Here is a 14,678-nt window from a genome sequence, read left to right as displayed (position 1 = left end):
ATCTGGAACACAACCAGCAAGTAAAACTACTCACTCAAACAAGGGGTGGGGGGGAAAAGAAGAAAGAATGGTTAATGTCTACTCATAATAGCACTGGGAGAGGGAAGTGGTGCAGAAAACAGATTTAAAACTTTTAACACTTTTTAAAAATATCCATGTGCTTTGAAAGAGAAGAAAAGCATGAAATACAAAATCACATATTAAAATATTTGGTACCTAACACAGTTGAATGAAAAGATGAAATTCCAAATGCCAGGATTTAGGCAACAGTAGAACTAGAGTCCAAAACATAATTGTGATAGGGTATCATCGCATACAAAGTCCATAATAATCAATAAGAAAATATCCACCAATTTTAAGAAAGAAGAAGCAGGCCCATAAAGGTCTAATCCAACAACAAATGGAAAGATTTTTATTCATTTCAATGGGCTCCAAAACTGTCCTTAAAAACACACTTACATAACAGTCAAGGGCAAAGTGGCCCCCAATTTTACTAACTTGAAGAAATGTACCTGATATATATTGAAATCTGCAAGTCTAACCACAATGGGACTAGACATCAGTTTGCCCTTTGGTTGATGGGAAGATACAGAGGAAGCCCTAGGTGTTCCTTTCGGTATCTGTTCCTTGCCTGTAGGAAAGAACAGTGATGGGATCATTGAAAAGAACAGTCTTTTTTAGAATACTTTTAACATTGCATGGAATTAGTGATACAAACAAAGTACCTGTTTGTAGGTTCTGAGGAGATATAGCAGGTGGTGATTTGGGAGGAGACTCTACAATCTGGTCTTTCACAGCCTGCTTAAGCAATTCAACATTGCCTTTGAATTCATTTAATAATTCTTTGGCCCATCCACCTCTGGTTTTAGTGGCATCACTATAATGCATCCAGTGATCGCAACTGTCTCCTGTAAATAAAAGGAACAGGGTAAATATTAGCTCATTTGAAAGTTTGCTTTTAACTGGATAACAAGCTTCCACTACTTCACAATTCTTCAAAATATACTCTCATTGCATGCTGTCATTATAGAACAACAGAAGTTATAACAGACGTTAAAACAGAAGTTATATATTACACGAAAACAACTTGCACTGCTTCACAAAAATCACTCAGAAAACAATAAAATATTGCCACCTGCCTTTTAACACCACTAATTAATGATGAAAACATCATTAAATATTTCCAGTTCAGAGAAATTTGATGACACATTCATGTCATATATGAGAACATGCAAAAAAAAAGTTTCGTTGAAAAACAAAAAGTGAGAGCAAGTAACAAAACAATGTTCTCATGCTCACTTTTTCCAAGTTTATCTGTCCTGCCAGAACTGTGTCCTAAGAAGTTCCTGGTCCCTTTCCAGAAATGTATTCTTTTAGTCTTGGCTCTCTAGAACCTTTATGGCACACAAACAAGAAGGTAAGTTCAATCAGTGCCACAGCACACACAGCCTTAAAAATCAAGTCAAGTGGAAATTCTTCTATTCCTAACATGTTTCTGTTGGTCAATCCCTTAAACCTCTGAAAGAAACTCAGATCTCTTCAAAAAGTCCCTGCAAAGATGGTCTGATAACCTGTTCAATAGTAAGGATGAAATACAAATAACTTCTATCAAGTAACACATCACTCTTTAGATACCATGTGAAACTTAACTATATGTGAAAACTTAACTATATTTGACTTAATGATGTTTTGGATACTTACACTGGGAATGGGTACATACATTTACTGGTAAAATAGGAAAATGCTATGGGGGGAAAAAAAAAGTGATTTCAAGTCTTAATGCAAAGATTTCAGCATGGAACAGATTCTAAGGGATGGGCCCTACCCATCTGTCTTGCAGCCTTTTCATGGTTATTCATATCTTTCTAGCTAAGGAAGAAGAGAAAGGAATAGAGAAGAAAACAGAAAGAGAGTGAGAGAGAAAAGATACATTAAATTTGAGTCCGCGAAGCTGGGATTACCCAAAATAGGGCTGAAGTAGGGTCACCCCAAGCATATGCATGTAAACTCTGATGTAACTATGGGATAGCAGCATTATAGGGAAAGCTCTCAAACCCCTCTGGGAAGTCAGTATGGGCAAGTGCTTCTCTGAAGTGCTTGCATACTAACAAATGCAGCGTACAGAGTAATTAGATATCTGTATGCAGTTGCAGGGCTGTGATCTCATTGGGATCACAGAGACACAGTGAGATAGCACAGACATCTGAAATATTGTGAAGGATGGGTGCAAGCTTTTTGGGAAGCACAGGCCAATAACGTAAGGAGGGTGAGTTGCCCCTTCAGTGAGATCAGTTGGAACACGTGGAGCTCTACCTTTGGATGGATGACCAGCCAGCTGAGCACTTATAGGTCAGGTTTGGAAGTCAGAACAACATGGATGATGTTGTGGTGGATGTCTGCTATAGACAATCTGATCAGGAAGATGATGAGGCCCTCTTCAGACAACTGGAAGAATTATCACGTTCATTGATCCTGGTCTTCATTAGGAACTTTAGCCACCCCAATATCAACTGGAGTGACAACACAGCAAGACACAAGCAATCCGTGCAGTTTCTGAAAGTGCCTCGATGACTACTTAGGTAATCAAGGAGCCAAAGTGAGTACATGCTCTACTGGACCCAGTTCTTATCACGAATGGAAGAACTGCTAAAGGATGTGAATATCCAAAACAAGTCTTGGTTGCAGTGACCATGACATGGTGGAGTTCAAGATTCCAAGGTGACAGAACATGGCAAAAAGCTGAATGACAACTCAAGGTTTCGGTAAAGAAGCTTTTGGCCTGACTGAAACAATCTCATGGTGTATAACCCTATCCAGCAGAAGGATCCAGGAGAGCTGACTGATGCTCAAGAATCATCTCCAAGTCAAAGAACAATCGACCTGAAAAGCAGGAAATCTGGCAAATGCGGAAGGAGGCCTGTGTGATTAAACCAGGAGCTTTGAGCATTCAAAGACCAAAAGGAAGTGTACCAGATGTGGAAAAAGTGCCAGCTTGCCCAAAAAAGAATATGGCAAAGCCCATTTGGCCAATGTCATGGGGAAGTCAATTATCTTTGAAAGATTATCATTGAATAGTCATTCAGAAAGGTTCCCGAGGACTGGAAGAAAGCAAATGTCACTCCTAGCTTCAAGAAAGAGGATAACAAGAACAACAGGTCAGCCTCACCTCTAAGAAGATAATCGTAGAATCATAGAATGGTAGGGGTTGGAAGGGACCTTTAGAGATCATCTAGTCTAATCCCCCCTGCCGAAGCAGGTTCACCTATATCAGGTCGCATAGGAACATGTCCAGGCGGGTCTTGAAGACCTCCAAGGAAGGAGACTACACAACCCCTTGGGCAGCCTGTTCCACTGCTCTGTCACTCTCAGAGTAAAATAGTTTTTTCTTATGTTTAAATGGAACTTTCTGTGTTCCAGCTTCATCCCATTACCCCTTGTCCTGTTCCTAGCTACAATAGCAAAAAGGGATGTCCCAACCTCCTGACACCCACCATTTAGATATTTGTAAATATTAATAAGATCCCCCCTCAGTCTCCTCTTTTCTAGACTAAACAGCCCCAGTTCCCACAGCCTTTCCTCATATGAAAGATGTTCCAGTCCCCTGATCATCTTGGTGGCCCTGTGCTGGACTCTCTCCAGAAGTTCTCTGTCCCTCTTGAGCTGAGGAGCCCAGAACTGGACACAGCACTCAAGTGGAGGTAGGTAATAGGGCAACAGAGCAAATAAGCCTGGAAACTATTTCAAAATACATTAAGGACAGGAAGGTGACTGGGGGTACATATCCATGCATTTATGATGGAGAAATCATGCCTGATGAACTTTATAGCCTTCTACTATGAGATGACTGGCTTGATAGATGAGAGAAGAACAGTGACCGTTGTTTACCTCAACTTTAGCAAGGTTCTCAACACTGTAACGTGCTCAGTGACAAAATGATGAAGTACTGGCTAGGTAAGTACACAGTGAGGTGGACCAGGAATCGGCTAAACTGTTGGTCTTCAACAGTTTGAATCAGCAACATGAAGTCCAGCTGGAGGCAATCATCTGTTGTATACTTCCAAGGCCAATACTGGAGCCAAGATATCTTCATTAATAATGTGGATGATGGGATAGAGTGCAACCTCAACAGCTTTGCAGATGGTACAAAACTAGGAGGAATGGTTGACACACCAGGTGGTTGTGCTAACAATTCAAAGGGATATCAAAAGGCTAGAAAAGTGGCTCTACAGCAATCTTGTGATTACTTTTTCATGACAGTAATCTCTGACCAACTGGAAAGGAGCTTTGTAGACAAACAAAAAACCCCAAACCTGAGACAGTAAGTTCAATATGAACCAGTAATGTGTCCTCCATGCAAAGAAAGTCAATAGCACCTTGGGCTGCTTAGGAAAAGCATTGCCAGCACGTCAGAGGAAGCGATACATGCACTTTGCTCAGCCCTGGTGAGACTATATCTGGAGTGCTAACTCCAATTCTGGGCTCCTCAGTACAGGGCAACAACGAACTTACCAGAGTAAGTCCACCCAATAGTCACAAAGATATTTAGTATGAAAAAAAGGTTCAGAATGATCTTATCAATGTGTATAAGTGACTGTTAGAGAGAATAAAGATGAGGGAGTCAGATTCTTCTCAGCAGTGTCCAGTCATGGGACGAAAGGCAATAAGCACAAAGTGAAATAAAAGAAATTCCACTTAAGCATTAAATTAAAAAAAAAGCTTTTATATTGTGAGAGTGGCTAAACACTGGACTAGGTTGCCCAGAGATGCTAAGTCTCTACCCTTGGAGGCATTGAAAACATAACTGGACACAACCTTAGGAAAGTGACTTTAATTGACACCACTTTAATGACAGGAGTTGAACTAGATAATCTCCAGAAGTGCCTTCCATCCTCAGCTGTTCTACAATTCTATATATGGAGATGCCATTGCCACACTTATCTGTGCAAAGTGAAGAGCATGACAGATTGGAACAAAAACAACAGTATTTTAGTGAAGCTAAAGTTTATTGCTGGTTTCCCAGGAAGGAAATGCTTTCCAATTTCTCATATTACCTCAGCTTGACCAACAATTTCCTGTGCTGCAAAATGTCCTGCATGATGGCAAAGCAGCAGCCTTCTCTCATCATCACTCATCACATCAGCTGCACAGATACTAGATCTGCATAAAACCTGCTGTGAGAGCAGGTCTGGGAGGACTAGTAATGCAGTGGATTGCTGGACAAGGCAGGTTTACTACATGCAGTAAGTCTGGTTAGTCGCAGTCAATGGACACACAATCTGCTCCATTTTTGTTAAGTATTATGAAAGGCTATTGTTGGAAGGCTTGATTTTTCAAGGGTTATAAATTTACCCTACAGCAACTACGCTTCAGACTCCCTTTAGAGTCTTTCTGGGTGGGGCCTGTTACAAAAACATGCAAACAAACAAAAAACCTGAACCCACAAGAACCCAATCTACAAAATAATTAATTGTTGAAGACTTTTCATGAAGGATTAATTGCAACTTCCAAGACAGCTATATCAGCAAGAGCTATTTATAAATATTCTATAAACCAGAGAAGTACAAAACTAGGAAAAGGTCTGGCCACAGAAGTACATAGCTGTTTGCTCTATGTTCACTGTTACACAGTACTAATACACTCTTGTCCTTCAGTGTACCATATTGCAGGGCCTTGATTTCAGAGTAGGAATGCTCTGCCTACCAGGTGATAGCCTGATTCAGCAGTATAGAGAAGCACGATACCTACCTGGATAGAGTGATCTCTTTGCATTTTCAAAACTAGTATGTGCTCCTTTTACTTTGAATACTCTTCCCTCGGTGGCAATAGTTTGCCCATGGAATTGCAACACTCTTCTAAAGTGAGGAGATGACAATCTCTTAAAGTGGCAAAATAATCTTTCTGGAACGTTCCCTCCCTCTAACACTATTGGATGAAATACCATCACTTTTGATAGGTTTTTTTGTCACAGTTTATAAATGAGATCTACAGTTTTGTTACTTACACATACTTGTACAGAACATCACTGAACACTTTAAGAGAACACTAGGCACCACCTTTGCCCTGCTGATGACCTTTTCCGTCACTGATGACCTTTTCCGTCACTGGTTTCACATAGTAAGATTTATGTCCCATGTAGTCATGACCTAAGAGCACTCTCACTGTGCTTCTAGCATGCCCACCCAAGAGCCTACAGTGCACAGTTCAATCTGGCTAAGAATCCTTCCAAAAGAAATAATGTATTTATTTCCCCGGTTCTCTACATTTTCTCTGAGGATAACTCAGAAAAATCATAGATAAATCAGACTCTCATTTTGACATGGTAGGAATCAGAAGTGACAGTAAATGAAAAACACAGCTGTGCCACAAAACATTTATATGTTAAATCTCTGCAACTTAAGGTCCCACTTTTATAGGAAGGAAACCAATGTCACAAATTCCAAGCTATATTAGGCCAATCTATAGCAGAGAAAGAAAACATTTTCTGAAGCATATGCTTTTTTCTGTGTGTTTATTTGACCTACACTAAATTACAATTTTAAGGTACAAAGACTATATTTGCTACTTACGAATGAAACAGACTGATATTACAGGGTTCCATCTGCACCCATGAGTGAACGCAAGGCAAGCTAGAGCTAATTAACATCTTTAATGTATGTGGATAATCACACCAAAATGATTGGTCTGTGTCATTAAAAGGTAAAACAAAGCACAACCACATGCCTGTCTCAAACTAAAAACACTTCCACTGTACTGGATTGCCTTTGATCTCAAATTCAAAGCAAATTTGTTTTGGCTCTTCTACATTTTTTCGAATGATTTGTAAGCAATGCTTCTTTGGAAATTGCTAACATCTGTTTAACAACATTTTCTTAACAAAAGGCTATAACAATTGAACCTCTATACACTGAGATTCCTGTTCAGCAAAATAAAGTAACAAAAACCCAAAGTCTGACTTAGAAATAGACATAAAATGATAACTGTATGGACAAAAAAATCTAGCAGATTGACTCTTGAAAATACCCAATTAACAAATTCTCAATCTGCCACAATGGCTTCCTCTGTCAACACATAGTTATTCTCATGTCAGAAATGTGTAAACACCATTTTGTTGACGAAACAGAACAGTGGAAAGAAAGTGTTTGGCACAAACTAGCTCATTCACAGAAATTAAGCTGGTTCCCAGGTTGTGGCTTTTGTTGTTTATTTTTGCACCTAGAAGGAAATAAAGAGGTATGTATTTCAAATGCTGAGAACATTATTACCCAAGCTGCACACATATAAGTACACAAACAAATCTTTTAGTATTCCAGTAAGATAGTTCCACTCACAAGCAATTCACAAAATGCTCACTTTCATACCTGCTTTGTGAAACGGGTAGTAGTCCACTGTTAAATAGCTGAAGGAAAGCTGCATGGCTCCTCCCGTGACACGTCTATTTAAGTCTGTAAAATAAAACAATGCTCAGCTCTGCAGACATTGTATTTAGCTTGTTAGTTCTCGCATTGCTGCACTGCTTTAAGCATCTCACAGCTACTTCTTCCTCCCCTTTACTGGCTGTCCTTACAACCTCATTATCTTCCCTCAAAACTTTCATTCAGGTAATCCTCACTGATTGCTAAATATCAGCTTGAATACTACATATTCTGCACTCAGTCACTACTAACAAACTGCATATCGTATTATATGCTGTTAAAAAGTAAAGACAACTCTATGAACACGTATTACTGTAGTTTTTCTGAAACTCAACTTCTCACACTGAATATAAGACTGCAGTCTGTCATTCCAAGTCAACGTTTACTTTCAAGAATACTGTACATATAATTTGTTTTATTTGTCAAATATTATTGCAGTGAAGAGGTCTTCTTAGAGTCCTCTGTTCTTATTTTTCCACTGTTGAATTTAAACTTCCCGGCCAAGAATAAAGGACCAGTAAAGAGATCTCACTAAGAATGATAAATCCCAACTGCAGTAGGTACAGTGGCTACTGAGCTCCTTAGATACATACTGATATGTCATTCTCTTCTGATCACTTTTTAAAAAAGACTTAAAAGAAATGTTATCTTCTTTATTTTCCATTCTAAATATAGCTATATGCAATAACCTTATTTTTTCTAAAAAAAAGTATTACACACAAAATTATAAGGCCACAGAACTCTCATTCCGTTCTCTCTATGTGCTGCAGAGCATACCAAATTCTCTAATTTGGTGACACAAAGAGGACTGCTCTTCTATTAAGTCTGTATTTTACAGGAATATTACAAAAGCAGATTGTATAGTGACTCTTTCAAGCCACAGTAATGTTGTCACTGCATTCTTCATGACCCAGTTAACTTATAATATAAAAGAAAAAACATCAGTAACCATCAGACTGGACAGAGTTAGTTTCTAGAAGACAGGAAAAGCACTGAACCTACTATCACTCTTAGCAGTTTTTGTTGCATTTACTCTAAAATAATTACATTTAATATCAAATTGTTGCCCTGACAGAGGCTTCAGCTAATTTTAAATGTGCCTACAGACACTGAAGACAACTTTGAATACTCCTCTAAAGACTCCTGATTAACATTACTGTAGTCCTCAAAATGTCTTCTAAAGATGATTATGAATCACAAGCACGTTACTTTAAAAAAAGTTACCTTTTTCTTTAGAATGGATATCATCACATATATGTAGGTCCAAATGGGAAATTACTAAGTGATGAGAAGTTTCCTTAACATCAAAATCATTAAATAATTTTACTATTGCATCATTTTGATCAGGTGCTGCTGTTGTCTGGTGAGCTTTCACCTGCTGAGAGCTGGGTACAGGCACAGAGCTCTGAAAAAAAAATATTTAGCCATATCAATTTATAAAGTTTATCCTTCTTTTCAAGCATAAGTATACTTTCACCTACTCAAAATTGGCCTTCGGGATAAGGGAAAGTCTGTACCACACACAACCCTTGAATGGTTACTTAATGGTTAACTAACTGTGCTGTTTTAGAATAAAGTTGAGCTAACGGCAGGGGTCACAAAGAGGCGTTTTCAGTGAATTTCCCCTTTCCCCCCTTCCTCCATACTCCTTTACATCCCTGTCACTTGCAGTACTTGTAGTTTTCTACCTTTTATTGCAATATGTTGCTGCAGTATGTCTTCTTTCAGAAGACAACTAGCATTTTTTGTACGTCTCATTTATGCTAGTTTAGTTCCCCAACTACATCACAATGAGGTCAAATGTGAGCCAGTGCCAGAACCAAAGAATTGGTGAGGCGTAAGAACGGGGAATTGAACAATCAAGATATCCCTGCTCAGTAGCAGCTAACCATTTGCTTGCTACAACTAAACCATCAAATCATATGGGCCCCTACAAGAACTGAACTGTCCATTACAGTACACTAGCTTTATTGTAAGAGATTTTATACAAATTACTTTACTTAACCAGTCTTAGTAATAAATTTTGTTTTATTTTTATAGGGCTATCTTATGAGTGTATTTGTGTGGCTTCTTCACAGACAAGAAGAGGTCCCTTCCTCCCAAGACTCACAAAGCCCAGTTGGTCTAGTCTACTGTATGTACTGAAAGATCAACAAGATGTATGTAATACTATCTTACATGCACCATCAATATAACATCTGTGCCAGCAGAAATATGTTAAAATTAATTTTCACTATACATTCCAACAAGACTGCTGCATGAAGAAAAACTCGTAGTAAAAGCTAATTTTCCAGAACCGTGAAAGCAAACTGGACAAGTACTTTAAATCATTATAGTAAGCATATCTATCCATACATTAAGGTTATCTTAGTGTGCCTTAATTCTTTTTTTATGTTCAGAACCAGCAAGTATTTGGACAGCAAATTCATTGAACAGCTAATCAACTGTTAAGTCAACACAGAACTCTAAATACTCTGTACATAGATGATGATATACAACTTCTTTTTTCTGGCAACTAACATCAATACTCAAAATCTTGTAAAATAAAGTCTATTTTGTACTACTGGGATTCATTTCTAATGTAATTTAATATGAAATAGACAAATGAAAATAACCAAACTCTCTCTAAAATAAGTTAACACAACTAACCATGCTATGTTTTATTTTAGAACACTTGATAATGATACAGTGAGACAATCAATTATCATACCTGTGCTGTTTCAGAAGCCAAGCTTTTTCTTTGTTCTGTTGATTTTTCTATGGCTTCACTAAGAGATTTGGCATACTGCACCATGGCTTTCAACTGGGAATCAGTCAAAACCCATAGTAAATCATCCAGAATCAGAATCAGTTTTGATGCCACTACATTACAATCCTTTAACTGTAGAACAAAAACGGAAATGAGTCAAATGGATCCATCAAGCATTTAAATGTCTCACATCAACTACAAGAAAAAAAAGTGTAATGGAAAAAAAAAAAAAAATCACACTTTGCACGAAGCAAATTTCTTCCATATAAATAACAAACATATTTTACATTGTATTCCTCTCATTAACGAAAAAGTACCTCAGATAGAGTATATTTATGACTCACTTTTTATTTACTTAGCACTTGTTTGATATGGAACTGATTAATTTCTCTAAACGTAAGTAATGTAAATATTACCTGACTCTCAAGAGATAAGACAGCATGCATCATCATAAACAAAGCTCTGCAGATCAAATTATTTCATTAGCAGGACCCATGCAAGGTCTTAATCTTTCAATTCTGACTGCAGAAGTTCTTGTAAACTCTACAGTCTTACTGATTATATGCTATTAATAAAGTTCAAGGAATTCTATGTATAGATGAAATTTAAAATCTTCACTATGTGCAAGTGCATTTAGAGTATGAGTTCAAAATGAATTAATAAATTAACAAAAGAGCTCAATTTTTTCAACTTTACCCTTCTTTTAAGCGTGACCCTAATTTTTGATTGGTTAGTAATCAGTCGCACTGGAGCACTCAGGATTTCATGCTTTGAACTCTGGATTGCATCTGCTTCTATTCTGATCATCTGCCAGTTGATTTCTTTAAAAGTCAAAACCTTTGAAGAGAGAGAAAAAGAGAAAAACATCTTAATGCAATATTACAGTTAACCTGTGCCTAAGCCTGTGCATGTAAAGATCTCCACGTATATACACACACACTCACATGTAACCTTCATGGAGAGCCATATGAGAAGAACAAATACAAGGCACTTATTATTCCACTTTCAAGTGTCAAAAAATAAAGCCCTAATCCTTCTCTCTACCTCCAGAATGTCACAGAAATGTTAAGCTAGTTCCGAGCAGGCAGAGGTAACAAGCAGCATTTAAAATATTCAGAAGAAAATAAAGGTCACAATTATTGCATACTAGGTTGCCATTGGAAGAGGAAAAAAGATCATGCGGTTCAGTTTCAAAATGCTAAATCCTAGCATATCGCAAAAGAATGGGGAGGGAAGGAAAGCTACAGAATGAGGGAGGGTTTAGGAGTGTCTTATTTCAATTACAAGAGGAAGTTAAACATTGGGCACATTGTATGCTGTATGGACCCCACATGCTCTGAATTCATTACATGGATTTCTAGAAGACAGAGCAAGCGAGTGTCAGAGTAATGATACAAGAGCAGCAAGTACAGATGGATAATGAATGGAAAATGTGTAGTTTTCCAGTAGTAACATCATGGAGAACATCAAATGAACAGGACATCAAGAGGAAAAAAATATTAATTCTAGTTTCCCTAAAACTCCTTTCTACATTACTCTCTGAAGAAAAAAAAAAAACGATCAGCCATGGGGAAAGCGGAAGAAGGAAGAGTTTTTGTTTGATATGTGTCTTATTTTTCAGGTGTCACTCTTCTCTTGTCAGCTTGAAAACTCTCCTGCAAACATAAGCAGAGACTTAAGTAAAACATTCCTAACGTGTTTGGGAAGGAGGCACGCACAATGAAGTAAGCTACATGGAAAGACATACTGAAAAGCAGCATGAAATGTACTACTTGCAGAACAGCAGAGTACCTACCCTCCTCATCCAGGAGATGCAGTATGAATAGAAACTTCTAAACAAATTCTAAGGAGATTCCTTATTATGTTAAGAGTTTAGCTACAGTGCAAAGCTAAAAGCTTACTCCCTTAAAATGGAGGTTCAAGTACAAGTTACCTTTATAGTACAAGGTTTTTTCACCTTTTAATGCAATCTACTGCTAATGAATAATTCACTAGTTTCTAGAAATTTCCGTTTCCAGAATTCATTGTACTGAAAAGAATACTCCCCAAAGAAAGCTCTGTCATGTATGAGGAAACTATACAGAATTGATTTCTTCTTAAATAGCACAAAAGCAAAAAATATGGCAATACAAAATTTCTTCTAGTCAAACTTTAATTCTTCCTCTTTGGACTTCATTAACACATGAGTGTTAGCATAGAGGTAAGCTGCAAGAAAGACAAGCTGTCAGAAAAAAGATATTTCAACTTCTTATTTTTGCAGTATTTTTAACTATCATTCTCTTTGAGTTTCTCTCCCAACATAAAAAGGAACTACCAGACTCGTTAATTCTGAGTAAACTCTGTTTATTCCAGAATATCCACCTCTAAATGGGCAAACATGGACAAAATTTAGAACACCTATTTACCAGAGGCCAGGTGCATGCTAAGTCTCTCTTGATACATTACATAGAATCAACCTTGCACTCAGTCTACTTTAGTTAGCAGAAGATACTATTTACCTCTCCACGTTGAGCTTCTTGTATCCTGGTAAACCTGAGGTCAGCATGTTCCCAGTTTGCGTTTACACTGTATATTCTCAGCTGGGAAAGTTCAAATGAAGCATTAAAGGCTTTTGCACCAATCCTTATTATAATGGAGTTCACAGAAACGGAAATGCCTTCTACCACTTTTTCAGCAAAGCCATATTCACTAAAAAGTGAAATGTCAACATATTAAATACACACCTAATGAAAGCCCACAAAATTAAACCTATTCAACTGCTGAAATACAACAACATGAGACAAACTATAAAAGTATTACCTAACGTATTCTCCAATTATGAATTTTTGTTAAACATACTTGATCTAGTTTACAATAACTTTCACACTATGATCCTAATCTCAAAATAATCATTAAGGAACATATTTTGGATCGAGATCAATGTCTATGAAGTAGAAAAACTAATGTGTTATGTATATATATTATATATACATAAGTATAACAGTCCATGAGATTACATAGAAATCTCACTTTTTTATATATAAACATACACACACATATATATAAAAGGAGTAATTCATAACAAATGAATTTTGACACCTCTAATCTAGTTACTATTTATCTCTATGAGCTAAGTTATTCGACTCATTAAAATTTATCTTTCATATATAACAAAGTATTTGCTTTGTTTCATTTTATAAAAGAAAGGCATTTGAAATAGTGGTTACATGTCTATATCAAATCAACACGCACTCCAGTATTAAAAAAGATAAAGTAGTTGCAATTAATTTTTTAACAAAAACCTTATGTGCTCTGAATGGTTTAGATTGGTGAATGGAAAACTGTATTTTAAATATTCTTAACATCTGAAATTTTTTGCCTTTGGGTTTCTTTTTCCAGCTTGTTTTAAAAGTACAGTTTATGTGGTTTGTCCTTCCTTTTCTTTTTTATAACTTTCATCCTACACAGAATCTCTATGGCGATGATTTTCCAGCTGTACCCTTGGAGATGCAGAGGCCCATGGATGACTTTTACACATTACACACAAGTTAAAATAAGAAAAGTGATTTTATCATCAAATTTGTTTCTCTGTATGGAGGTCTCTGTGCACACTAAAAAAAGTCTTCAGTCCATAAAAAGGAGGCGATTGAGAGGGTGGAAATCACTGACACAATGCTGTATTGATCCAGCAAATGACTTTTGGGTTATATAGTGTGCATGAAATCTTTTAGTACATTTTGGCTGATACAATAAAGCAAATACAATTTTAAAACATCACACTAACAAATAACCTTTATTACCTTTTTTTCTTAACCAAACATAAGAGACATTTTTTGAAAAACCCACCCCAACATTATAAATAATTTTCCAAATAGGAAACTTAATATCTGTCAAACCTGGTAAATTTTTGATGCAGTAGTTGCATCCATATGAAACATGCCTAGGAAGCTCCATGCGTAGTTCAGATGTTCCTTCCAGGCTTGAGTTCAGATAGCTCCACTATCAGTACACATATGTAATTCCACCCACGAGTAATAAAATAAAATGTTGGAGAGGTGGAAATGGTAAGCTGCAATCCTAGATACTTCTGAAAATTTGCAGGGGCAAACTAATTGTTTTATAGTAATTCAAAACCAGTAAACTTTTTTGGATCATTTAGATGTAAGTATCACCACTGACCTCTGTCCAGATGCAGTTGCTATTGGAGAGGGTCCGTTAGGGGCACGTGGCTCTTCACATGTGCTCATTTCCATTACAACTTTATCCAAGGACTTGAAAAAACAAAATAAAACAAAGTATTGGAAATCTAAGAGGCAACAAAGTAAACAATGACAGAAGAATAACAAACCAACCAACCAACCAACAAAAATCCCCCCAAAAATCACTTGCAAACCTTTTCTGAAATACACATAAAACATTTCTTATCACGTCAAATTTTCCATAAGCTTTTGTCATGTAACAAAATAATCTTTTTTTAAAAACTTTTTCATAAAAATTTTAAAATGTTGTGAATATTAACAGACCTTCCCAGTCCAACA

The 14,678-nt window shown here is 36.9% G+C and overlaps 1 protein-coding gene across 5 annotated transcripts in view; it reads right to left on the bottom strand.

Moving 5' to 3' along the window:
- BLTP3B (bridge-like lipid transfer protein family member 3B) overlaps positions 1-14,678 on the bottom strand; it is a 57,929-nt gene that overhangs the window by 22,143 nt on the left and 21,108 nt on the right. For 4 of the 5 annotated variants that reach the window (XM_062015027.1, XM_062015033.1, XM_062015012.1 and 1 more), the window contains 8 exons: positions 14,320-14,411; positions 12,660-12,849; positions 10,858-10,998; positions 10,123-10,293; positions 8,637-8,817; positions 7,359-7,442; positions 726-908; positions 513-631 (listed from right to left, as the gene is read on the bottom strand). In XM_062015027.1, the coding sequence (XP_061871011.1) occupies positions 513-631; positions 726-908; positions 7,359-7,442; positions 8,637-8,817; positions 10,123-10,293; positions 10,858-10,998; positions 12,660-12,849; positions 14,320-14,411 (1,161 nt within the window). Of the gene's footprint in view, positions 1-512; positions 632-725; positions 909-7,358; positions 7,443-8,636; positions 8,818-10,122; positions 10,294-10,857; positions 10,999-12,659; positions 12,850-14,319; positions 14,412-14,678 lie in introns of those variants that run through there. The other variant, XM_062015039.1, reaches the window with a different exon arrangement.

The sequence above is a fragment of the Colius striatus genome, chromosome 1 (genome assembly GCF_028858725.1).
Source record: "Colius striatus isolate bColStr4 chromosome 1, bColStr4.1.hap1, whole genome shotgun sequence".
Taxonomy (NCBI): Eukaryota; Metazoa; Chordata; class Aves; order Coliiformes; family Coliidae; genus Colius; species Colius striatus.
This window is presented reverse-complemented; position numbering and strand designations above follow the sequence as displayed.